The sequence below is a fragment of the Macaca nemestrina genome, chromosome 18 (genome assembly GCF_043159975.1).
Source record: "Macaca nemestrina isolate mMacNem1 chromosome 18, mMacNem.hap1, whole genome shotgun sequence".
Classification (NCBI taxonomy): Eukaryota; Metazoa; Chordata; class Mammalia; order Primates; family Cercopithecidae; genus Macaca; species Macaca nemestrina.
This window is the reverse complement of record NC_092142.1, coordinates 65,855,111-65,881,720: the sequence shown is the minus strand read 5'-3', so window position 1 is coordinate 65,881,720 and position 26,610 is coordinate 65,855,111. Positions and strand designations below refer to the sequence as shown.

Genomic DNA, 26,610 nt, shown 5'->3' with positions numbered 1-26,610 from the left:
CTCTCTCATCCAGTCCTGTGTCTTCCACCTCCCTCCACCCTGCCCCCTCCCTCCTGGACACAGGCCACCCCTTGCTCCCTGCCACCATTCCTGCCTGCCCATCCGCATTCCTCAGGGATCTTCCCCATTTGCAGGCCTGGCCTGCCCCTCCTCTACTCAAGCCCTTGGTAGCTCCCTGTCAGCCTGGGGGTGGGGTCCCAGGTTTGCCCCAGGGCTCTAGCCCCTCTGAGCCCTTTGAGCCCCACAACCACACTGGGCTTTCTCTCACCTCTGAGCCTGAACACTTGCCCTTCCTCAAATATGCTGTTCCCTTCTATCTGATTTGGAATACTAGTTGGAATTTCATTTCTTCCTTTCTTTCTTTTTGAGAGGGTCTTGCTCTGTTGCCCAGCCTGGGGTATAGTGGTGCGACCTTGGCTCACTGCAACCTCTGCCTCCTGGGTTCAAGCGATTCTCCTGCCCCAGCCTCCTGAGTAGCTGGGATTACAGGTGTGCACCACTACCACCCAGCTAATTTTTGTATTTTTAGTGGAGACGGGGTTTCACCATGTTGGCCAGGCTGGTCTCAAACTCCTGAGCTCAAGTGATCCACCTGCTTTGGCTTTCCAAAGTTCTGGGACTGTGGGTGTGAGCCACCACGCCTGGCCAGAATTTCATTTCCTTGCTGAGTGAGATGGTCTCCCCTTCTCCTCTGCTCCCATAGCCCCTTCCCTGCCCTTTGTGTAACTCTCACCTGTTCACCACCCATATCCCTCCCAACGCGTAGTGCTTAACTCACCACCATTGCTCCCCAAAGCCTAGGACGGTACTAGAGACAGCACAAGCACTGAATTGGTATTTGTTGCATGGATACATGAATTTATTAATTCAACAGGGATGGATTGTCATGTAGGTGGCTTTGGTGACTGGGTGGGGACAAGGGGAGATACTGTATAAGCTATAGCCAGGGCCTGCCTGTGGCAGCAGGTGGCTGGAGGGAGAAGGCCACATCACCTCCAGCATGCTGGGTGCTGATTTTAATGGCCTGGCAGTGAGGTGCGTGCATGGCAGAGCCTGCAGAAGAGGTAATGCCGAGAGGGCAGCTCTGCCCACCTCTAATTATTGCTTGAGTCTCTCTGGTAGTGTCAGCTACCTGCCCCAGGGAGCTCAGTCTCCTCCATCACAGTGTGCGCTCCAGGTGGGGCTGCTGCCACTGCCAGTGGGGAAGACCAGAGGAGGTTCCCAGGGGTCTTTGGGTCTTGGAGAGCAGAGGCAGCCCCAGGCTTGGACCCTGCTTAGCTCCTGTCCTTCCTGTCCCCAGGGCAGCTGAAGGGTGCCCCAGACTCCAGGGTCCCATCCAGAAGCCTCCAGGGTGACCAAGGAGCAAACTGGCTGAAGGAGGGTCCCCAGCACCCCCCAGGGAGGGAGCCTCAGATGGTTTGGTGTCTGCTGACGTGGAAGCCCTTGGGAAGATGGTGCCCTAGTGGCCGGCTAGGCAGGTGGGCAGCTCAGGCCCGGAAGGAGGCCTTCACTACGCGGCCCTTCAGTGGCTGTGGTGGCCGGAAGTTGTTCACCATGTGGATCCTCTCATCGTCCTCTGAGGTAAAAAGCAGGCTCCGGAACTTCCCCATCTTGAGGAAGCAGAAGGGATGCTCAGGGCAGATTGGGGGTGCTGTGGACCTCTATGACCCCGATGCATCATCTGGCATACCTGCCCAGCCAGCTCTACCCTTCCCTCCTCCTTCCCTTAGGGTCTGTCCCTACTCTTCCCCACTCATTCTTCTCTGTGGGACCCTAATTTACTTACTCACTAAAGAGCCTGGGCTCTGCTTCACCTAGTTCTAGTTCCAAGCCCATCTAGCTAAGACTTATCAGCAAATGTAGCATTCAGATTCCAACACAGTAGCCGGGGGGCGGGTCCCAGGATCCAGGTATCCCCCCCCACCAGCCAGTGTCTAGGTTCTGGTGATTAACAATCAAGCTAACTCCCAACCAAGAATCTATACATTTATTAGTAAAAAATGGGGAGGAACCTTGAAGGTGGGATCACAGGCTGTGGGGTGCTAGCTGGAGAGTCACACTGCCTGGGGTGAGCCCTGAGTGCCACGTCCCTCCATCTGGCCCTCTGAGAGGACTCACCTGCCTTTCAGAGATGCAGATGGGCTCCCGGAGCACAATCCAGGTGACACTCTCGCTGAGTGGGGGAGTCGTCAGAGAGCCTGGGTAGGTCCAGTAGTGCCGGCTGGCAGGCAGGAGGCACTTGGGGTTGAAGCAGCTGAACTGGGCTTTGGTGCCCTGGAGCAAGGTGGGGGAACCCGGGAATCAGCACAGACCTCCCACTGGGACCAAACCAGCAACTTCTCCACCCATTTCTTTCTTTCTCTTTCTCTTTTTCTTTCTTTTTTCCTTCCTTCTTTCCTTCCTTCCTTCCTTCCTTCCTTCCTTCCTTCCTTCCTTCCTTCCTTCCTTCCTTCCTTTCCTTCCTTCTTTCCCTCTCTCTCTTTCCTTCCTTCCTTCCTTCCTCTCTCTCTCCTTCCTTCCTTCCTCTCTCTCTCTTTCTTTCTTTTCTTTTTCTTTTTTTTTTTTGAGGCAGAGTCTCACTCTGTTGCCCAGGCTGGAGTGCAGTGGCACGATCTCGGCTCACTGCAACCTTTGCTTCTTGGGTTCAAGCAATTCTCCTCTCTCAGCCTCCCGAGTAGCTGAGATTATAGGCATGCACCACCACGCCCAGCTAATTTTTGTATGTTTAGTAGAGACAGGGTTTCACAAACACGTTAGCCAGGCTGGTCTTGAACTCCTGACCTCAAGTGATCCGCCCACCTCGGCCTCCCAAAGTGCTAGGATTACAGGCATGAGCCACCATGCCCGGCCTTCACCCATTTCTATCAGCAGGATTTAGGCCTCTCTATGTCCATTGATGCAAACTGTGGGCAAATGTCTGTAATCCCAGATACTGTCTTCCAGCTTAAGCCGGGCCCTCTCCATCTGTTTGCTTGTGTGTAAAAGCTGTGGCTCCTGGAGGTATTTGGCCATGATGTTCCCTCCCTTGCCTTCAGCTGCCCTCAGTGACATTGCCTATTAGACCACCATTAATGTGACAAGCATCTTATCAATTCTATACCCAGCCAGGCTTCATACTGGGCACCCAAGGGGGCTGCTGACCCCAATGAGGAATCAGGTGCAGGGCCCTGCTGGTGCTGCCCTCCTCCTTGGTCTCAGCAAGGGTTTACTCCCAGAATGAAGGAGTGGATGGGCCCAACTTGTGAGCCAGCCTCTTCATCTCTCCCCATCAGCTGCTCGGGTCAGGGGCATGGACTTTACCTTGAACCGGACCATGTAGAGCGCATCTGTCAGACGATTCATGCTGGGGTGCTCGTCTCCTGTCTGTCAGGGAGAGGGTAGTATGAGTCCAGCACCCATTGTGTTCCAGAACTAGGGGCAGTGCCAGGCCTCCCATGCTGCTCTTGGCCCCAGCAAACCACCACTCACCTCCAAGAAAACACCAACCACAGCCAGGCCATCAGGCGCTGAGGCTGCCTCCCCAAAAGTGCTGTACTTCTTGGCATTCCAGTGAACCAGATGAAGCTATGGGGCAACAACAGGACAATGCTTTGTGCCTCCCAGGGGCAATGGGAACTCTGAGCCAGGCTCCCCTCACTCCCACCAGACTCCTGGCCTCTTTGCAGGAAAGGGAAGCTGTCAAGCCTCCAAGGATTAGGATGCTGGGGGCCCAGGGGAGCCCCAGAGGGTCACAGGTAGCATCCACCCAGCTCTGGGCCCAATTCTTTTCTGAACTCCAGGGGACCCAGAGAGGAATCTGGCCCAGGCCCTGCTTTGCAGGGAACGAGTTGTGAAATCGATCATGAACATCCAGCGTGACACCTCCTTGAGGAGGTGGTGCCTACAGCTGAGTCCAGAGAATAAGCAGGGGGTTATCAGAGGGAAGCCTTGGGGAAGGGCATTCCAGGCAGAGAGAACAGCACAGGCAAAGCTTGGTGGTATGAAGGAGCCAGGTGTGGACAGGGACAGGGGATTTGTCATGCAGCTCAGTGTATGAAGAGATGAGGGGAAAGATGAGGCCAGGCAAGGTTAGCTCATGCACAGCCTTGAATACCGGGCTCAAGCCTTGAAGGGCTGTCAGCAAGGCTGCAGTGGGACTGGATAGCCCTTCAGAAAACTCCAGGATGTACAGACCAGAAAGGACAGCAGTGGCCGGGTTCAGATGGAAGACCCTGTGCTGGGGGTGGGTAGAAAGTATCTCTCCCGCCGGGCGCGGTGGCTCAAGCCTGTAATCCCAGCACTTTGGGAGGCCGAGGCGGGTGGATCACGAGGTCAGGAGATCGAGACCATCCCTGGCTAACATGGTGAAACCCCGTCTCTACTAAAAATACAAAAAAACTAGCCGGGCGTGGTGGCGGGCGCCTGCAGTCCCAGCTACTTGGAGGCTGAGGCAGGAGAATGGCATGAACCCGGGAGGTGGAGCTTGCAGTGAGCCGAGATCGCGCCACTGCACCCCAGCCTGGGCGACACAGCGAGACTCCATCTCAAAAAAAAAAAAAAAAAAAAAAGAAAGAAAGTATCTCTCCCAAAGGCCCCGGGTGCTCCTCTTCCCCCTCTCCAAGGCCCCACCCCAGGCATCCTTAAGCCCCTGACTACCCAGGCCTGCGTTCCTTCCCATGTAGCAGAGGGATTCAAGTGGAGGAGGGCCCATACCTCGCTGGGGAAGGACTTGCCATCCACCGTGTGCTCAGAACCCACATCGTGCTTCTTGCCCCAGTGGAAGTGAAACTGCTTGAGGCGGTAGGGCCCTTCCAGGGGGCCCCCAGTCACCACTGTGGGTAGAAGTGGGGCGAGTGGCAATGAGTAGGAGAGGACCGACGGCCCAGTGCCAGGGCCAGGGCAGCAGCCCAGGAAGGGACATATATATAAATATATATATATATATATTTTTTTTTTGAGTCAGGGTCTCACTCTGTCATCCAGGCTGGAATGCCATGGCTTATTATAACCTCAACCTCCTGGCCTCAAGCCATCCTCCTGCCTTGGCCTCCAGGGTAGCTGGGACTATAGGCATGTGGCACCACGCCCAGCTAATTTTTTTTATTTTTTGTAGAGATGGGGTCTCTCTATGTTGGCCAGGCTTGTCTTGAACTCATGGGCTCCAGCACTCAAGCAATCGTCCTGCCTTGGCCTCCCAAAATGCTGGGATTACAGGCATGAGCCACTGTGCCAGCTGAGATACATTTTTACTTTTTGTGTGTGTGTGTTTTTGTTTGTTTATTTGTTTGTTTTGAGATGGAGTCTCACTCTGTCGCCCAGGCTGGAGTAAAGTGGTGGCACAATCTTGGCTCACTGCAACCTCTACCTCCCAGGTTCAAGCATTTCTCCTGCCTCAGCCTCCCAAGTATCTGGGATTACAGGCACCCGCCGCCACATCTGGCTAACTTTTTGTATTTTTAGTAGAAAAGGGGTTTCACCATGTTGGCCAGGCTGGCCTCGAACTCCCGACCTTAGGTGATCTGCCCACCTCGGCCTTCCAAAGTGTGGGATACATTTTTCATTTGGAAAATTCACTGGGCTGACTGGGCTTGGGTTGGTCCCCACTGCCCTCTAGACCCCTGTCCCTTGAGCTGGGCCAAGGCAGAAATCCCGACAGCCCACAGGTGACAGAGGAGTCTGGGACTGACAGAGGACAGCTCTCTATCTAGCTGTCCTCCCTACCCCTGCCCGATTTCCCATGGAGGGTGGGACCCTGCCTCCCAAGACCCCCATTACCACTAACAATTAGGCCTCCCATGTCTGAAACCCTGATCCAGGGCTAGGTTGAAAAGACTATTTTGTTTAGCCTGCATAGTATCCCATGAGGGACAGAACTTACTATTATCCATATTCTATAAAGGGGGAAGCTGAGGCACAGTGATGGCAAGGCATTTGCTCAGGGTCACACAGCAAGGCACTGAACTAGGGTATGAACTTGTATCTCTTATGTCCAAAGCCCAAGCCACTAATCACCAGGTAACACTGCCTCCCTAAAACCTTGAGCCTTCTTTAAACTTTGTGCTTTTCCAGAAGAGGAAGGTAGCTCCTGAGGCTCTCTACCTTCCTGGACAGGCCCAGGTGCCCCCCGTGCCATCTCCCCCAGAAATGGATTCTTCTGAGGGCCCCACTTGTGCTGGTTTTGTGACTTTCTTGCCTTGATACCCGGTGAGCTGGGGCCATGCACGAGGCCTCCTGGGACTGATAGAATTTCTCGCTGAAAGGGATCTGGAGGTGGAAGGAGCCCCAGCTAGGCTTGAATGTGAACTCCTGGATCAGATAACACCCCAGGCTCAGAGTTCCACTAGGCCCCTCCATGATGGGTGACCAGGGTAGGGCTTTGGCCCTGTGGCCTCCACAAGCAAGAGGACAGGACAGTCCAGAAGTCCCTCCTTCTTGCCTGGTCTTATCAAAGAGGCAAGACATGTCCTGGGCACTGGTTAGGAGTCTGGGGGTGGTAGCTGTGGGTGGGGCCTCAATCAGGCTGCCCAATCCCTGGCAGCAGGAGCGGCTGAGCCCGCAGTCTGAGCAATCGGATAGGTCTGCAGATGCCACCCTCCAAGCATGCCTCACCTGGGACCCCATACTATGGGCTCCTGGAGAGGGAGCTCCCTCCTTAACACCCCTTGACCTTGGACCCCTTAGCCTCCTCCCCCAGTTCACACACAGAATGTGCTGCCATTCACGAGGCACTCAATGTGTGTTTAGCACATTCACGGGGCACTCATTGTGTGTTTGGCACTCTGCTGGCATCAACCCATCTGACCTCCCGACTGACCCACAGTGGGTGAGTGGCAGAGCCCCACCATCTCATTCCTCTTTTCCCTGGCTTCCTGCACCCTCAGGCCTGGGCATTCTGGGCAGGGGAGGGAGCCCCAGCCAGGTCTGAAGGCAACAGCCCAGATCAGTGATCCACAGGCATGTCCCCCGTGTCTTCTCCCACCCCAGTGGACTTCATTGAGCTACTGATTTCTTAGTTGAGCCCCCAGTGCCCTCTGAAGGCTATTAGAAGGGACAGTCATGTGAAAACTGTTTCTTGCCAAGCTATCATCTAGGGTCAGCTAGAGCCCCATGTCCCCTCCCCACAGCTCTGAGTAAGAGGGTTTTCTTAGAATTCACTATGAGAAAATAAATGCTTTGTCTTTCTCCTGAGGATCTGCTAGACTCGCAGCAAGAACTATAACCAACCTTTCTGTTTTTTCCTAGCCTACCAGGGAGCTTAGAACTAAGTAAGATCATTCTTCTGGTGAAAGGTCTGGCTTCCTTCATCTTCTTTGCCTTTTAATTTTCTATTTGAAACTTAAGTTCCTTTGAGGGCTTTTATTGTATTTGTGGGGAGGGGAGAAGAAGGGGGAAGGAAGCAGTTATTAATACTTCTTTACATAATAAACTCTAGCAGATTTCTTCCTCACCCCATTCCACCACCCTACCCACCACAGGCCCAGTCATAAGGATGAAAATCCCTTCAATGAACAGCACTCCTGAGGCCTCTGCCTAGGAATTTATCGTGAAAGAACCTGGGCTCTAATCCCAGGGCAAAGAGGCCTTGGAAGGAGCTGCCACGAGTTCCCACTGGCCTCTTTCTGGCCCAAGATGGTTGGACCTTGAAGTCGTAGGTGAACTGGAGAGAGAGAGAGACCTTTGGGTTGGACCAGGCTGCTTCTGGCCCTCCGCAGCTCATCAAGCCTCTATTTGCCCATCTGAGAGATGGGTTCTTGAAAAGAATAAATGAGTGACTTACAACCTTAGCAGGGGGCTTGGCATACATAAATTTTAGCTCCCTTCTCTCTCCCTGCTGGGCTTGGCCAGATCACACAGGGAGGAGGGCTTGGCAGGTCAGTGATGGGGCAGAGAGTGAAAACAAACCTGATCTGTAGCACCACACGGAAGGGAAGGAAGGGAAAGAAAGAAATTAGCATTTCTTGAGCATCTGCTGTATGCCAGCTCTATCGACCTTACTTGGTTTTTTTCATTTTTCCCCTCTGACCTAAGATGGTAGGTCTTATTGCTCCCATTTTATACATAAGGAAACTGAAGATCAGCCCAAGGCTTCACAGCTAGTGAGTGGAGGAGCCTTTCTTACCCACCATAGCATGCTTCCTGAGACTGCCCAACACAAGATTAGGACCCTAAGGGGCCAGGGGCCAGGTGCCAGGCTTTGGCAGGGGCCACTTACCGGTTCGGTCATCACTGTCATTGAAGTCTACCTGGACAGAGTGGCCATTGTTGGTGATGCTGAGGGACATGCAGGCCTCATAAGAAAGCTCCAGTGGTTGCAGGCTGGGCGAGTACACAGCCTGGCTGGAGATGATATTGATGGGTGATTGGCGATCTCCTTGGGCAATGGGATACAGTTTGTGCCAATGCGAGGGGCCTGCAGGTGGGGAAGAGGGCAAGGACTCAGACCAGCCAGGATCTCTGGGCTTTAGGCTGAGGACACCCATGGGGGATGGTCTCTTCAGCATTCCTTCAGAGGTGGGCCCCTGCGTTGGACCTGCACGGCTTGGAGTTCCAATGCCAGCTTTGCCATTTCCCCTTTCAGCCTCCATTTCTTTGTCTGTGAAATGGTCTCACTAAAACTCACCTTCCAGCGCTGATAGGAGGCCCAGAGAGGTACTGTATGGAAGGGAACATAACAGCTACAGGCTCAGGGGTGGCTCAGAGTAATAAGTCTCCCCAGCAGGGAGATCTCCAGGCATCTGAAGTCTCTGACCCGACCCCATCAGCATCTCACCTCTTTCTGCACCTTGGGCAATTTGGTGTTGGTGTTTGTGATAAATAACAACAAAAACTCACATCAACCTAGCTTTGACTCTGTGACATGTATTTGCCTCTCACAACCACCTTGTGAAGTAGAAACCAGCAAGATCCACATTTCATAGATGAGGGAACTGAGGGCCACTCACACATTTGTGCATGCATAAGTATTAATATAAATATACAACATGTGCATGCACTGCCCCCAGCTGCCCTCTCCACATGTGTGCCTATGGGTCCATAGAGATCTTCCTATGAACACATTAATCTTTCTATGATCTTCCATTGTACGCACATGTGCACAATGACCTGGGCTCTGTAGGCTCAGAGCATCCAGGCCCAGAATATTCATGTGTACAAACACACAGCCCTGCAGACTACATCTGACACACGCATATGCTGTCTCACACACAAACCCCTCTGTTGGAGACCCAAGTTTGCATAAAGGGACCACAGCAAAACACATGCCCATGCGCGCACACACACACGCACACACACACACCTGCATACACACCCACAGGCGCCCACCACCTGCCTCCCAGAGGATCCATCTGCAGCCGAGAGGCTCAGCATCTCCCTGGGGAACATCCTGAGATGCAGCCTATTTTTAGAGCTACTGCCGGCTGGTGCTTCTCCCCCTTTTTGGCTTCTTAAGTTTTCCTGAGAAAACAGCAGCAGGTGCCGACAGAGCCGTGTCCCCAATGGATGACTCAGAATCGTGGCCCGGCCCCTCTGGGTTATTTTTGAAGCTCTGTGAACACTGCCGCATGCCGGCACCTCTGTCCTCTGTACTTCTCTTCCTTGACTGGACAATCCAGCTCTGCCTGGGTGATGGGGTGGCTGCCTAGGAGGAGCAGGCCCATGGAGCAGGCTACACAGGACACTGGGTGCTCAGAGATGGTGGGCATGACTAACAAGAAGGGCTGGAGGCAGGGGACTCTGGCTCTGGGGGAAGTACCCAAAAGGTGGCTCAGGGCAGGTGCTGGGAGAAGATGATCTCTATGTGTCCTGTCCGTCTGCCCCATGTCTGCCTGTCTCTCCCTCTCTGCTTGTCTATATCATCTTTTTCTGAATGTCTCTTTCCAGCTCTTGCATACCCAGATCTGGGGGGTTCTCTTCTAAAATATGCTCCTTTGTTCTTGGAGCCCCAGAGGGGGCCAGAGACTCCCTCTGGTCTACTGCAACTTTCTGGCTTCCCAGATTGTAGTCCCCCACCCAACCTCAAGAAGTGACTGCCTCTCCGCACAGGAGTGGGGCTGGGGGATGTTCCTCCCACCATTACTTTTTCTTCTCCGCACCCCACCTGTCCTGCACTGGTTCCCCAGCGAAACAGGGAACCCCTTACCCCACACCCCCACCCCTTCTTGGTAAGAAATGGCCCCAAAAGGAATTGACTGCCCCAGACCCACACTCCAGCCGTCTGGCTCTCATCTTCTGCCTCTTCTCCCTTTCTCTGAGTCCTAAGGAAACTGAGGTAGGATGAAGGAGCTCTCTTCCGCGTCAGCCCAGGAGGCTGGTGTGGGCCACGAGCTCCCACGACTCACACCCGGACGTGCACAAACACCCTTGCTCAGTGTAGACACCCAGACACATGCTTGCGCCCCCAAGTGCCCCCTTCCCTCACATACCAGCCGAGAAGGCAGCTCGGCCACTTCTGCGGGGAAACTCTGCGGGGGACACTGCGCCCTTGCCACGCGGAGCCCCGATCCCCCAAGGTCCCCGCACACTTGCCGTGCGCGCTCCCCGCACAGACACCCGCGCACAGCGCTCCGCCGCGCCTGCCGCCCGCTGCCCTGGGCCACCCCCACGCGCTGCGCACGCCCCAGGCGAGTGAGTGAGAGTCGGGGCCTGGGTCTGAGCGGGCTGGGCAGTCAGGGGCTTGCTTCGCGGAGGAGGCGGCAGAACACAGCCACCGGGTCGCTAGCTGGCGGCGGGTGCCACCTGGGGCGCAGCGCGGACTTTGCGTCTGGCGCAGGGGACCAAGGCTTGGGCCGAGTTCGGGGACCGGGATGGGAAGAGGGGTCCTGGCCCAGCCTGGAGAGTGGGAGCTTGCTGGTCCGGGAAACCAGCTGGGCAAGAGGGTTGGAGCGAGTGCAGTTGGGTCGGGGTCTGAGCCGGGGGCGGTGGGGGAGGTCTGCGCCTACCGTCGTCCTGGCCGTAGCCCCAGCCGTGGTGGCCGGTCATGCCGATGCCGTCACCGCAGCCGTGCACCTGCCCGGTCAGCTCGGTCCGCTCGTTCCGGCTGCGGCTCCGGCCCCGCTCGCTACCGCGGAGCAGCCTCTTAAAGCAGCGGCTGTCGGGAGGAGCAGTTCCCGGGGGACCCGCCCCCCACCCCCCAGCAGGGCCAGAGGGGCCGGCCTGCCCCGCCCTCACCCGCCGGCGAGCCAGTTGAACCCCGAGCACAGATTCAGGGTAGGAGGAAGTAACCCTCTCCCCACAACTCCCACCCCTGCCCTGCCTGGACTACTCTCTCTCTTTTTCCCCCAGCAACCTGTGCGGACTCTGGGACACTAGATGCCCATGCCGCACATGTCGTCCCTTCCCCAGGCTTGTCCCAGACCTGCAAATACCACCACCAGGGACCTGAGCTCTGGGTCCTGAATCCTTTGGGGTTGGAAAGTCCCCTTTAAACTGCAAACTACACTGACCATCAAGTGTCCAGAATTGGAACTTCCACTGTTTGCCAGAGGCTGTTGCAGGTGCTGGGCCAAGCTTTGGGTCTTTCCTATAGTGTAACCCTCTCAATTACCCTACAAGGTTGGGTGTTTCCATTAGCCCTGTCTGACAGAGGAGGGGACTGAGGCCGGGAGAACTGAAGTGACTTGCCCAAGGTCATCTAGCCAGGGGGTAGGGGGTTCATTCCCTGGGGTTCTTACTCCAGACACTCGGAGTTTTGTGGGATTTTTTGTTTGTTTGCTTGCTTGTTTGTTTTTAGACAGAGTCTTGCTCTATCACCCAGGCTGGCACTATCTCAGCTCACTGCAACCTCCACCTCCTTGGTTCAAGTGATTCTTCTGCCTCAGCCTTCCAAGTAGCTGGGATTACAGGTGTGGGCCACCACACCCAGCTAATTTTTGTATTTATTTGTAGAGATGGGGTTTCACCATGTTGTCTAGGCTGGTCTCAAACTTCTGGCCTCAAGTAATCCACCCGCCTTGGCTTCCCAAAGTATTGGGATTACAGGCGTGAGCCACCACTCCTGGCCTGACACTGGGGTCTTTACCATTTCTCCTTGGTGCTGGGTACAAGGGTGTACTGTGAGTGTGGGGATCCAGGAACCCTGGGGTAGATGCAGGGACAGGACTGGCAATCTGAACCCTTGGCCCAGGTAGAACCAGAGCTCCAAGGGGGAGTGAGGAGGAGTGGCATCAACCAATGGGCCTGAGGACAGGCAGACACCAGGTGGCTTCCCCTTAGAGCTCAGTCTGAGGCTCTGACTTCCACCATCCCTGTTATTTTCTCTGCTGCTTCCTCCTTTCTTCAGGGACTCTGCTTGTCCCTCCATAGCCTGCTGTTAGTCCCTCCTCTCCTGACCTCCCCATAACCTTCAGTACACCCACTGGGAGCTCAGACCCTCCACCCTGCACTCAACCCCAGCGCCTGCCTTGGCCCAGGATTTTCCCACCCACAAGCCGTGGTCCTTGTGGTGCCCTCCACCTGGTGCATCCTCTGTCCTCCACCCACTGGCTCCAGCCAGCCCAATCTGATTCATCTTAGGATGTGGCCTTGTGCCAGGGATAGGGCTTGTCTCTGGCTAGTCCTCAGCAGGCAGTTTTGGAAAGACAAACAGATGGGTGGATGGAAGGACAGAGAAATGATCCCACCCAGGGTCCTGTACTCAGCAGAGTTGAACAGCCACTAGTACAATGTCTGCTGGCCAGATCTTGAACAGAGACACTCTTTCAGGCCCTGCTCTTGGCTGACCTTGTGCAGGAATCTGCCATCTTGTCTGCCTGGCTCCCCTACATCTCTGTGTCTGTCTCAGTTTCCCTCTCCCAGGCCCTGACCCCAGATCCTCAGATAGAGCTATGGAGATTAATTGACAACTGGTTGGCTGGGCCAATGTCAGTGACTGCCCAGGCCTGCAAAGATGCCCCTCTCTGATCCAGGAGCAGGAAGGGATCCTTAATATAAATATGACCCTAGGGTGGGGCAGGGGACTTATGACAGAGACAAGTAGCCCCCAAGACCAGATGTGACAGAGAATCCACCATTGTTAAGGCCTCAGGTCTCCAAGCCAGAAATGGCATCTACAGATCAAGAAGACAAAGGCGTGCTTCTGGATGAGGCCTGGACCTTCTATCTCCCAGAGAAGCCAGCCATCCTTTACCTGGGAGAGCTGCCAGCACCCTTTACCTGGGAGAGAGCTCTGGGGATAGCCCAAACTCCATTGGCCCATTTCCTCTTCAGAGGAACTCAGGTCTTTTTCATATTTATTTGTAGTTCTTAAAAGATACAATTGGGCCAGGCACAGTAGCTCACGCCTGTAATCCCAGCACTTTGGGAGGCCGAGGTGGGTGGATTACCTGAGCTCAGGAGTTCAAGACCATCCTGGGCAACATGGTGACACCCTGTCTCCACTAAAGTACAAAAAATTAGCCAGGTATGGTGGCAGGTGCCTGTAGTCTCAGCTACTCAAGAGGCTGAGGCATGAGAATTGCTTGAGTCCAGGAGGCAGAGGTTGCAGTGAGCCAAGGTCACATCACTGCACTCCAGCTTGGGCTACAGAGTGAGATTCTGTGTCCAAAAAAAAAAAAAAAAAAATTACAATTGGAATTCTTCATATATTTTTTCATCCAACTTCATCTACATAGTAACCCTGGGGGGATTTTTTACCCCATTTTACAGATGAGAAAAGCGAGACTCAGAGAAGATGAGTGATGGGCTCAAAGATGTGCAGTGAGTGACTGAACAAAGATGAAAACCCAGGGCTGCTGGGTCCCTTATTCAATATTGTCCAAAATCACTGGAAAGGGAGGAAGTGGATTTTAAATTTGACTCTCATTTGTGTGTATATGCAAGTCCCTCCAAAAGGACTTAAGAGAAGCTAGGGACAATGTTTACCTACAGGGAGGAGACTGGATGCCGGAAGGTTGTGGGAGGTTGTGGAAGGGTGTGGTATGGCGTGGGAAGGGCACTCTTTACTGGTACTCCTTTGTATCTTTTGAATGAATTAAAGCATGTATTACCTCTTTAACAACCAAATAAAAGTTGATTCAGTTCTTTCCTTCCTGCAGCCTATCTTCAGCATTTTCTCTGGGTACTGGGAACTCAGGCAGGTGAGAGGAGCCAGTGGAGACTGCCCTTCTAAGGTGAAGTGCCAGTTGCCCCAGCAGCCCACTCAGGTCAACTTTGGGGAGCCTGTGCCTCCATTCAGGTGCCTCCAGTCTCAATTACATGCTGTTTTTAAAGCCGAGTTGATTTCTCTGCTTGAGAGTTTTCTCTTTGGTCTCACTGGTGTCAGTGGCTCCTGGTTTTTGCTATTTATATGGGAGGGGAAAATGGGGGATGTGAGGGCTGTGATGGAGGCCTGGGGGAGGAGGGCATGAGCAGCCTGTAAAGCCAAGCCTCATTCATCCAACGACTTTGGCCTCCAGCTTTCACTTCCTTTATTCTTTTTCTTTTTCTTAAAGATTATATAGAGACTATGTATTAGTAGTACATAAATAGTCAAGGCCAGGTATGGTGGTGTGCCTATAATCCCAGCTACTCAGGAGGCTGAGGTGGGAGGATCCCTTAAGTCCAGGGGTTTGAGACTGTAGTATGCTATAATCACACATATGAATAGCCACTGCTCTCCAGCCTGGGTAACATAGAGAGACCCCATCTTTAAAAAAACAAAACAAAAAAAACCAGAAAACCATTGAGCAATCAGGATCATAGGATGGCTTTGTGACCAGTTTTTTCCCACCCAGTGCCCTGTGGTAAGTGTTTCCTTACTTGATCGGCCTTGGAGAACTTGACACATAATATTCATTCACACACTGCTGTGATTTTGTTATTTCTAGTTTTCAGTGTTGCAAATATCACTGCAGTGAACATCCTTATTTGTACATGTTTAGTATTTTTTTTTTTTTGAGAGCCCGTATGATTTTTTTTTTTTAGTATTTTTTTTTTTTTAAGAGATGGGGTCGGCCGGGTGCGGTGGCTCACACCTGTAATCCCGGCACTTTGGGAGGCGGGTGGATCATGAGTTCAGGAGATTGAGACCATCCTGGCTAACATGGTGAAACCCCATCTCTACTAAAATTACAAAAAAAAAATTAGCCAAGCGTGGTGGCGGGTGCCTGTAGTCCCGGCTACTCGGGAGGCTGAGGCAGAAGAATGGTGTGAACCAGGAGGCAGAGCTTGCAGTGAGCCAAGATTGTGCCACTGCACTCCAACCTGGGCAACAGAGTGAAACTCCGTCTCAGAAAAGAAAAAGGGTCTCACTGTGTTGCTCAGGCTGATCTATCTCAAATTCCTGGCCTCGAGCAATACTTCCACGTCAGTCTCCCAAAGTACTGGGATTACAGGTGTGAACCAACGTGCCTAGTCTCCTTACTTATACATCTTTATATGTGTCTGATGATTTCCTTGGAATAAATTGATAGAGGTAGAATCATCAAATCAAATGATATATACATTGCTAGGAACATATTTTTTTTTTTTTTTTGAGACGGAGTCTCGCTCTGTCGCCCAGGCTGGAGTGCAGTGGCCGGATCTCAGCTCACTGCAAGCTCCGCCTCCCGGGTTTATGCCATTCTCCTGCCTCAGCCTCCCGAGTAGCTGGGACTACAGGCGCCCGCCACCTCGCCCAGCTAGTTTTTTTGTATTTTTAGTAGAGACGGGGTTTCACCATGTTAGCCAGGATGGTCTCGATCTCCTGACCTTGTAATCCGCCCGTCTCGGCCTCCCAAAGTGCTGGGATTACAGGCTTGAGCCACTGCGCCCGGCCTTGGAACATATTTTAAAATGTACAAAGTATGATGGCAATAGTTTCAGAAATTTATTCTTTAATTCAATAAACATTTACTGAAGACTTATTAGATGTCAACTGCTGGGCTAGGCACAGGTGATACAACTGTGAACATTATAGACTCATAGCTGCCTCAAGGAGCTTATGGGGTTGGGGAGCGAGGCAAGAGATCAGCCAATGACGACCAGGGTGAGAAGGGATAGGATGCACAAGGACAGGCAGGGAGGGCTAGTGGCCCGGGAGGATGTCCTGGGTTATGACTCATTCTTCCTGGCTGGTCTCCCGCAGACTATAATCTCTGCCAGCACAGAGCTAGCCTCCAACTTCCTGACAGTCCAAAGATCCAGTCTGCCCTCATTGAGACCAAATGGACTGATAAAATAACAGACTTGCGCTGGGGTCTGGTCAGATCTGTTGGGGGCATTTGTTTCTTTTTGTTTGAGATAAGGTCTCACTCTGTCACCCAGACTAGAGTGCAGTGGTGCAGTCATAGCTCACTGCAGCCTCCAACTCCTGGGCTCAAGTGATCCTCCCACCAAGTAGCTGGGACTACAGGTGTGCCACTATGCCTGGCTAATTTTTTTTTTTTTTTTGAGACAGAGTTTCGCTCTTTCACCCATGCTGGAGTGCAGTGGCATGATCTTGGCTCACTGTAACCTCTGCCTTCCGTTTTCAAGTGATTCTCGTGCCTCAGCCTCCTGAGTAGCTGGGATTACAGGTGCCCACCGCCACGCCAGGCAAATTTTTGCATTTTTAATAGAGACAAGGTTTCACCATGTTGGCCAGGCTGGTCTTGAACTTCTGACCTCGTGATCTGCCCACTTTGGCCTCCCAAAGTGCTGGGATTACAGATGTGAGCCACCGCACCCGACGACATTTTTTATTTTTTGTAGAGACGGGGTCTTGTAATGTTGCCCAGGCTGGTCTCAAACTCCTGGCCTCAAGTGATCCTCCTGCCTTGGCCTCCCAAAGTACTACAGGTGTGGGATTACAGGTGTGATTACAGGTGTGAGCCACTGCACCAGACTGGGATATTTGTTTCTAACCCCTGCACCACCTCTTATTCTTTGTTACTTCACTCTTCTCTCCAAACATCTGCCCTCTGTCTGTAAATCAGGGTTAGCAGCAATATCTATTGCATTGGGTGGTTGTGAGCTCATGAGGTGATGCATGTCAGGGGCCTGCCTGGCATCATAGTAAGTGCTGAGAAAGCCAGGATAGGATCAAGCATGTATCAGAATCACCTGGATGACTTGTTTCCTGAGCCTCACTCTACAGTTTCTGATTCAGCAAGTATGGATAAGGTCCAAGAATTTGTACTTCTTTTTTTTCAGAGACAAGGTCTCGCCATGTCACCCAGCCTGGTTTCGAGCTCCTGGGCTCAAACAATCCTCCTGCCTCAGCCTCCTAAGTGTTGGAATTACCAGAGTGAGTCATCTTACCTGGCCTTCTTTTTTTTTTCACACTTATTTATTTATTTGTTTTAAGATAGGGATATCTCACTCTGTTGCCCAGGTTGGAGTGCAGTGGCAAGATAATAGCTCACTGCAACCCCAAACTCCTGGGCTCAAGTGATCCTTCCACCTTAGTTTCCCAAGTAGCTGGGACTACCAGCATACACCACCATGCCTGGATAATTTTTAAATTTTTTTTTTTCTTTTTGTAGAGACAGGGTCTTGCTATGTTGCCCAGGCTAGTCTCGAACTCCTGGCCTCAAGGAATCCTCCTGCCTTAGCCTTCCAAAGTGCTGGAATTACAGGCACGAGCCACTGTACCCAGCCAAAAATTTGCCTTTCTAACAAGTTTCCAAAGTGATGTTGATGCTGCTGGTCCAGGACCACACTTTGAAAACCAATTGCTTAAATAAATTACACCATGGCTTCCTGGTCTGATATATCTGGTTTCCACCCTCCACAACATGGATAACTCACCAGTGGGCCCTGAGTTCTTTCATGCAGGGCCATCAAAAGAACTGTGTCTGATCAGCCTCCTCTGCTCCAGCGTAGACACCTTTACATGGTTTTATGGGTTGAATTATTATTATTATTTTCAGTTTCATCTCTACAGAAAATAATCTAAAAATTAGCCAGGCGTGGTGGTGGGTGCCTGTAGTCTCAGCTGCTCAGAAGGCTGAAGTGGGAGGATTGCTTGAACCTAGGAGGTCAAGGCTACAGTGAGTCATGATTATACCACTGCACTCCAGCCCAGGTGAAAGAATGAGATCTTGTCCCCCACTCCCCCCAAAAATAGTAACCGGACTCCAAAAGCATAGGCAACAAAAGCAAAAATAAGACAAATGGGTTTATACCAAATTAAAAAGCTTCTGCATGGCAAAGGAAATGACAGAGTAAAGAGACAACCCACAGATTGAGAAAAAATATTTACAAAATATACATTAGATCAGGGACTAATATCCAAAATATACAAACTCAGACCACTCAATAACAATAAAACAAATAACTCTATTAGAAATGGGTTTTTAATTTTGAGGGGCTGAGGCAGGAGGACTGCTTGAACCCAGGAGTTTGAGACAAGTCTGGGCAATATAGTGAGACTCCACCTCTAAAAAATAATGATAATATTAATACAAAGCTTCTGGGTATGGGCTGAATTATGTCCTCCCCAAAAGTTACTGAAGTCCTAACCTGCCAGTACCCGTGAAGGTGATCTTATTTGGAAACAGGGTCTCTGCAAGTGTAATCCAATTAAGATGAAGTCATCAGCGTGAGTCCTGATCCAATGTGACTTGTGTCCTCAAGAGAGGAGACACAGACACATGAGGGGAGAATGCCATGTGACGATGGAGGCAGAGATTGAAGTTCTGTGGCTGCTAGCCAAAGATTGCCAGCAAACCCCCAGAAGCCAAGAAGCAGCAAGGACGGATTCTCCCCTACAGGTTTCAGAAGGAGCATAGTCACGCCCATGCTTTGATTGCAGACTTCCAGCCTCCAGAACCTTGAGACAATACATTTCTCTTATTTTAAGTCACCCAGTTTGTGGTTCTTTGTTATGACATTCCTAGGAAACGGATACCCTGAGGTATCATTTTACAGACAACACCAACACAAACCTTTTCAAAATCATTTACTTCTTCACGGGCACTATGACTCGCCTTCTACCAAATTTGAGGATGTTTCCTTTGATGAAGTCCATGGGCATGAGAAACTAAGCAGTGAACTCTCATCTGCTGCCTTTTGACCTTCCTACTTTCCCGGAGTGTATTTTATTATCCCTTATATTTTACCTGTCCACTTGGAGAAGGAAATGTGACAGCACAAACACATGATGAGCTGGGAAAGCCTCATGCCTCTGTTTCCCATTAGTGTGTTCCATGGGAGCTGGGTAAGGGCAAGGGAAGGTATGGGAGGGTGTACTCTCACCCTTGTTCAGGAGACCGCGCCCAGGGGAAAGTGCAATCCATCATCACTACATCATTACCATCAAACTGTGCCACCTCTCTGGTCCCCATCCTAGGGGATTGGGGGTGGGGATCTGTGCTCGTGTTCACCTTATTTCAGGCAGTTATTAACCTCAAGTTGCCTGTAGGGTCTGTGAGATAGAGGGGAAGGAGTCTTCATCTCCCTCACAGATGGTCACCTTGTCTTCAGCACCACCACCCCCTCCCAATTGTCCTCATGGGATAACCTCCTTCCTTGGCCTCCCATCCCCACAGGACAGCCATTCTCTTCCTGAAAGGAGGGTCTTTTCAGGAAGTGGAGGACTTTAAATTCCTCCTTGGATCTAGGTTCACAGTTCTTAGAACCCAGCCCGTCCCAACTGTCTCTCAAACCTTCTCAACCACTCCCTATCCTTCTCCTGACCAAACTTACTCTAGCACCTACAGCTCATTATGCGTTCTTGGCTTCCTAGAGATGGCACCTGCTGTTCTTTATGCTTGAAACATCCTTCCAGCTGCGCATGGTGGCTCATGCCTGTAATTTCAGCACATTGGGAGGCCAAGGTAGGCAGATCGCTTGAGCCCAGGAGTTTGAGACCAGCCTGGGCCATGGCGAAACCCCATCTCTACAAAAAAAGTACCAAAATTAGCTGGGTGTGGTGGTGCATGCCTGTAGTCCCAGCTACTTGGGAGGCTGAAGTGGGAGGATTGCTGCCTGGGAGGTTGAGGCTGCAGCGAATTGAGATCACACCACTGAACTCCAGCCTGAGCAACAGCACGAGACCCTGTCTCAAACAAAACAAAACAAAACAAAACACTCCTCCATCTCCACACCACATGAAACATTCTTGGAGAGGGGGAGTGGGGAGGTTCTTCTGTGCACCCCTGAGCACCCTGCTTCCCTCTATCTGGAGGAAGGCCACATTGTCTGGTAAGTGCTTGTTTACTGTCTCTCTTCCTTCATGAGACTAAACTCTCCAAGAATAGAGCCCTGGACTTGTCTGCATCTGCAGAAGGGAGCCCCTAGCTTTGATTCAAAATAGGCTTGTAGGCCGGGTGTGGTGGCTCACGCCTGTAATCCCAGCACTTTGGGAGGCCGAGACGGGCGGATCACGAGGTCAGGAGATCGAGACCATCCTGGCTAACACGGTGAAACCCCGTCTCTGCTAAAAATACAAAAAATTAGCCGGGCGTGGTGGCGGGCGCCTGTAGTCCCAGCTACTCGGGAAGCTGAGGCAGGAGAATGGCGTGAACCCGGGAGGCGGAGCTTGCAGTGAGCCGAGATCGCGCCACTGCACTCCGGACTGGGAGAGACAGCAAGACTCCGTCTCAAAAACAAAAAAACAAAAAAACAAAACAAAAAAACAAAAAAAACCAAAATAGGCTTGTGGGCTTTTCATGAGAGGAAGAAATGGGTGAAAAATAATGATTATAATAATGAAAGTTTTTATTCATGTAAGATTTGGGGGGAGTCTGGTCTCCTGTATTCAAAATCTCATTTAAGGTCAAAAGACACTTGGGACCCATTTATCCCCACTGCACAGGTGAGCAAACTGAGGATTTGAGAGGTAAAGAGTAGATCTCACAACCAGTTAAGTGGTCAAAATACAAGTATGCCTGATTCCAAGGCCCCAGTTTCCCCCAATTACTGCACGGACAGAGGGCGAACTGGCAAGCTAGCGGGGCTGCTCTTCCGGCCGACGGGGCTCGAGAGCCCCACACCCTCGGGTACCGGGACCGCCTTCGCCCCGGCGTACCGGCGACGCGTGCGCAGTGCAGTGCGGCGCCCCCTGCAGGCGGCGCGCAGGGGGCGGTAGCGGCTGAGGGGCGCTCAGTGCGCCTGCGCGCTTGTGGAGCTGGTGGCGGCGGTCCGCTGGGGCTCCGCTGTTCTCCGCGCTGCGGGCGCGGCCATGGCGCAGCCGGGGAAGCTGCTCAAGGAGCAGAAGTACGACCGGCAGCTGAGGTGAGCCGAGGCTCACCGAGCCGAGGGTGGGCCGGCGGGCTTCCCAGCGGCCGGGCCGGGCCTGAGGGCGCGGGCGGCGTGGTCGGGCCTCCCTCAGGCCTTCTTCCAGGCTGGTCCGGGCTGTGCGGGGCGCGGGAAGCCGGCGCCCGGGGCTCCCACCCTGGGCCAGAGGTCCTCCGCGAAGGCTGGGACCCCTTCCCCCGCCACGCGGTGTGCGGTTCGGGGGGCCGCGGTCCCCAGCGCCAGCCGGGTCGCTAAGGCGGCTGCCAGCCCCGCCTCGCTGCGCCCGGGCTCCTCGTTTTCCGAATGGGGAGGCCCGGAGCGCACCCCATCCCGGCCGCGAGGGCGGCACAGAGGGTTAGGTTTTGTTCTCAGCCGGGGCTGTCCGATGGAAATAAAATGCTAGTCTCATGTGAGCCGCAAATGTAATTATAAATTTTCTAGTAACCACACTAAAGGTAAAATGAAACAGGTGAAATTGATTTTTAAATACCGTTTAATCCAATATGTCCAAAACATTACTGTTTCAACACTATCAATATAAAAAGTTATTGAGATATTTTACTTAAATTTTTATTTCAATTTTTTTTTTTTTTTTTTGGGGGGTAGAAACGAGGTTTTCGCCACCTCGCCCAAGCTGGTCATGGGTATTTTCCTTTTTAAAACTGCCTTAGAGGACCGGCACAGTGACTCATGCCTGTAATCAGCACTTTGGGAGGCCGAGGCAGGCGGATCACCTGAGGTCAGGAGTTCGATACCAGCCTGGGCAACATGGTGAAACCCTGTTTCTATTTAAAAATTCAAAAATTAGCTGGGCGTGGTGGTGCGCGCCTGTAATCCTAGTTACTCTGGAAGCTGAGGCTGGAGAATCGCTTGAATCCAGGAGGTGTAGGTTTCAGTGAGCCGAGATCGTGCCACTGCACTCCAGCCTGGGTGACAGAGCGAGACTCTGTCAAAAAAAGCCCCCCCAAAACTGTCTTAGAAATACTGTATTTTACACTTAACAGCACATCTCAGTTAACACTAGCCTTGCTGCTTGTGCTCAGTAGTACATGTGGCTAGCAGCTACCTTAATGGACAGTGCAGGCCTAAGTCATCAGAAGGGTCCTTGGGTACTTCCCCACCCTTGCCTTTTCTCCTTGCACTCCCCATTCCTTGTTTATTGAGCGTCTTCTATGTCTTGAGGCTGTGGAGGTAAAGCGGCTTGGCTTTCCTCCTTCCTGGAGCCTCTGAGATAACAGAAGTTATATGTCCCCAAGGACTGGAGCTTCTATTTGCGCCACTAGCCTAGTGCTGTATTAGAGGCTTTGGGCACTTAATTCTGAGAGCACCCTTGAAAGCAGCCATTTCCTGTGCCTTACAGTTGGAGAAACTGAGTCTTGGAGAAGTTAGGTAACTTGCCCAGAATTCCCCATATCTTTGAGCCAGGAGGTAAACTCAGGCTCTTCTGGCTTGTTTGGAGGTACTCAGTTACATCCTGCTTCCAGGCTTTTAGGAAAAGAAACAAGGTAACAGTCCTTATAACCAACTTAGGTTTTCTTGTAAATTCTTGGAGTTCTTGTGTTTCTAATGCGGGTATAACTGTGCATGACAGAGCTGAGAAGATAGTTGAGGTTACTAAGCAACTCTAACAAAAGAGGATTTTTGCTGAGGGCATTCCATTTAAGTCCCAAACTTTACCTTTCATTGTGAGAACTGGTTTTGAAGTGTCAAAGGGAAGCATTTAGAAGCAAAATCCAGCAGTCAATAAGCTCCGCCTGACTTCACCATAGTTGGGCCAGCAAGATAGTAGAGAGGACTGATTCACTTGGCCTCTTCTTGAAGCATGTTACTTAGAGACACACTAGGATTCTTTTTTTTTTTTTTTCTCCAGGGGCAAGGTCTCACTCTTTGACCCAGGCTAGAGTACAATGGCTAGAGTGCAGTGGCAGGAACTCTGTTCACTGCAGCCTCAATTTCCTGGGCTCCAACGATCCTCCTGCCTCAGCCTCTTCAGTAGCTGGGACTACAGGCATGTGCCACCATGCTTGGCTAACTTTTTTAGAGATGGGGGTTTGCCCAGGCTGGTCTCGAACCCCTGCACTCAAGTGATCCTCCTGCCTCAGCCTCCCAAAGTGCTAGGATTACAGGCATGAGCCACAGCGCCTGGCCTCAGTATTCTTTTTGTTTTATTTTTGAGGTGGGTCTCAGTATGTTACCCAGGCTGGAGTGCAGTGGCTGTTCGCAGGTCTGATTATTGGCACACCACAGCCTTGATCTCATGGGCTGGAGTGATCCTCCTGCATCAGTCTCCCAAGCAGCTGGGATTACAGACACACACTGTCTCACCCTGCTTGAGATGCACCAGTATTTTTTTTCTTGAAACGGAGTCTCACTCTGTTGCGCAGGCTGGAGTGCAGTGGTGTGGTCTTGGCTCACTGCAATCTCTGCCTCCTGCATTCATGTGATTCTCATGCCTCAGCCTCCCGAGTAGCTGGGATTACAGGTGCGCGCCACTGCGCCTGTCTAATTTTTGTATTTTTAGTAGGCCAGCCTGGTCTCAAACTCCTGACCTCAGGTGATCTGCCTGCCTCGGCCTCCCAAAGTGCTGAGATTACAGGTGCGAGCCACCGCGCCTGGCCAAGATGCACCAGTATTCTTAAATTTACTCTCCAATGATCCAAGCATCTGTCAACCATGTATCTCAGGTGTCTTCTACATGCCATACTTTGATGGAGAAAACAGGCATTTACAGTCCATCTGGTTCTTCTAGACGATTCCTCCATACATTTGACAGCTGTCTGGGCCCTTACGAAGTGGAAAGATGGATGCTCAGCAAACAAAAACAAATGAAGCCAGGTGCAGTAGCTTGTGCCTGTAGTCCCAGCAACTCTAGAGGCTGAGGCGAGAGGAATGCTTGAACTCAGGAGTTCAAGACCAGTCTGGACAACATAGTAAGACCCTGTATCAAAAACAAACAAACAGAAAACACAGTTGCTTGACATACGCTCTGGAGGACATACTGGCTACATAACAAGGGGTAATCTGCTTTAGATCAGGTAACAGGGAAGGCACATTAATCATTCTATTAGAATGTACACTGGGTAATATACTTTAAAGCACTCCTGTAGAAGTTGATGTGAGGCTTTTCAGATGGTAATTCAGTTTTCTTGGTAAAGCTTTTGCAGAAGTCACAGTAATAAGCCCTGTATCGAGATCTTAAATGCATCTAACAAAATTTTTTTTTTTTTTTTTTGAGATGGAGTCTTGCTCTGTTGCCGGGGCTGGAGTGCAGTGGCGCGATCTCGGCTCACTGCAAGCTCCCCCCCCCGGGTTCACACCATTCTCCTGCCTCAGCCTCCCGAGTAGCTGGGACTACAGGTTCCTGCCACCACGTCCGGCTAATTTTTTCTATTTTTTAGTAGGGACGGGGTTTCACCATGTTAAGTCAGGATGGTCTGTCGATCTCCTGACCTTGTGATCTGCCCGCCTTGGCTCCCAAAATGCTGGGATTACAGGCGTGAGCCACTGTGCCTGGCGCATCTAACATAATTTAAGAATAAATGAAATAGGGCTGGGCATGGTGGCTCATACCCATAATCCCAGCACTTTGGGAGGCCAAGTGAGCTGAGCTCACACCACTATACTCCACCCTGGGTGACAGAGCAAGACTCTATCTCAAAAAAAAAAAAAAGAATAAATGAAATAGAAAACAGATGAGGTTAAGTCCAAAGACACTTTTTAAATGTTTGTTTGTTTGTTTGTTTGTTTTGAGACACAGTGTCACTCTTGTGCCCAGGCTGATAAGGAGCTGGAAGACCAAGTTTCTGTTTCTGATTTGACCCTCTCCCTCTTTCCCCCTAACCATTCAAGGCATCAACCTGAGTTCTAGATTACTGTATAATCACTATAGTAATATCTGTTCCTGTCTTACCTGTTTTCGGTGGTTATCACATCAGTCTATGCAAGGACAGTTTAAGGATCACCATTCAAATAAAGCTGTATTTTCATGGAAGTTTTAAAAACGTCAAATTTGTGTCTGTTTTATAGGTTGTGGGGTGATCATGGGCAAGAGGCTTTAGAATCTGCTCATGTTTGCCTAATAAATGCAACGGCCACAGGAACTGAAATTCTTAAAAACTTGGTACTACCAGGTAATGCAGTTTTGTGGTTGTGTTCTAAATATACTTCTTTAAGATTATGACCTAGAACTATATATTCCTGACTGACTCTGTTTTGGCTGTCAGGTATTGGTTCGTTTACAATTATTGATGGAAATCAGGTCAGCGGAGAAGATGCTGGAAACAAGTATGTTCTATTCTTTTCAAATATATACATGTTAAGGAAGGCAAGGCCTGAATCTTAGCTTCACCTCTTCAGTCAGGGTGACTCAACTTTCAGTGGAAATCATCCTTATGTTTGGGATTATGGTGAGGAGGAAGTGAGATAATATATGTAAAGTGCTAGTATAGCATCTGGCAAATAGGGCATTAATAAATGGTACCTATCATTACTGTCTTTATTGTTATTAATATAAAGGAGTAGTCATTATTCCTTTATTCATGGAATATGGGCACTTCCTAAGCTCTTGCATTGATTCATAGGTGTTAGCATATGATTAACAATAATACCTGTTGTTTGTGATGTCTTCTAGGCTTAGTCTAGGTGTCTCTCTCTTTACACTGTGTCTACAAAAATGCTGTTTTAAAGATGGCCTGTGTATTCTTTAAAGATTATATTTAGACTTTCAGAGCATGCCCAAATTTGGATTTAAAGCTCACCTTTTCAGGGACTTGAAGTCTGGTATCTCTCATTGTATTTGTCAGTAACAACAACAGTGAGTAAATATAAGGAAAACCAGCAATTAGTTCATATTTAGTTTTGATGCCTTTTCTTTGGATGGTAGTGCCAGTTTCTGCTAGGCACAGCACAGCTTTTTTATTGATATATACAAAGAAGTCTTGTTATCTTTGCTTACTTGGTTGGTTAGAGTAGAATATGATAAAAATAAGGTTTCTCCTTATGGAGCCAGTGAGCTTATACCAAAAAGTGGCATCCTGACTCTGATCAGCAGCCTCATATCTGGGCCTTGAGACACATCAAGGGTATGTGTGGGAGGAAGTCTGAACAAGTCTGTTACAGTTACGTGCAAAAACAAATGGTTCAATACACCGAGAGTGGTCTATGGAACACTGGTTCTAGGATCGTTAAGAGCTGTTCAATGGGCCAATGGGTTCCACGGTCAAATTAGTTTGGGAAATGGATCAAATGAAGTTAAAATTTCTTTACCATAAGATTTTAGTATCACATGTATTGTGTGTATTATGAATTTCCAAGAAGGAAATATAGTATATGGTGTTTCTCAAACTGTTTTTTTTTTTTTTTGGAGACGGAGCCTTGCTCTGTCACTCAGGCTGGAGTGCAGTGGCGCGATCTTGGCTCACTGCAAGCTCCGCCTCCTGGGTTCACACCATTCTGCTACCTCAGCCTTCTGAGTAGCTGGGACTACAGGCGCCCGCCACCACGCCCAGCTAATGTTTT

General features: G+C 50.9%; 2 protein-coding genes across 5 annotated transcripts in view; one reads left to right on the top strand and one right to left on the bottom strand.

The window, feature by feature from the left end:
- Positions 1-835: 835 nt before the first annotated feature.
- Positions 836-11,070, bottom strand: LOC105491456 (carbonic anhydrase 7). Of its 2 annotated transcripts, none has more exons than XM_011757944.3 (7): positions 10,917-11,070; positions 8,192-8,389; positions 4,693-4,811; positions 3,469-3,564; positions 3,301-3,363; positions 2,119-2,274; positions 836-1,610 (listed from the first exon to the last, which is right to left on the bottom strand). In XM_011757944.3, the coding sequence occupies exons 1-7, from the start codon at positions 10,954-10,956 to the stop codon at positions 1,488-1,490; spliced, it is 795 nt and encodes a 264-aa protein (XP_011756246.2). In that variant the 5' UTR covers positions 10,957-11,070; the 3' UTR covers positions 836-1,487. The 2 variants fall into 2 exon arrangements, with proteins under 2 accessions (XP_011756246.2, XP_070940811.1); XM_071084710.1 differs by lacking the exon at positions 10,917-11,070 and adding an exon at positions 10,401-10,509.
- A 9,869-nt stretch (positions 11,071-20,939) lies between these two features.
- Positions 20,940-26,610, top strand: part of LOC105491556 (NEDD8 activating enzyme E1 subunit 1) — a 29,051-nt gene continuing 23,380 nt past the window's right edge. For 2 of the 3 annotated variants that reach the window (XM_071084706.1, XM_071084705.1), the window contains exons 1-3: positions 20,940-21,090; positions 25,120-25,223; positions 25,317-25,377. In XM_071084706.1, the coding sequence (XP_070940807.1) occupies positions 21,038-21,090; positions 25,120-25,223; positions 25,317-25,377 (218 nt within the window). In that variant the 5' untranslated portion in view covers positions 20,940-21,037. The remainder of the gene's footprint in view (positions 21,091-25,119; positions 25,224-25,316; positions 25,378-26,610) is intronic. The other variant, XM_071084707.1, reaches the window with a different exon arrangement.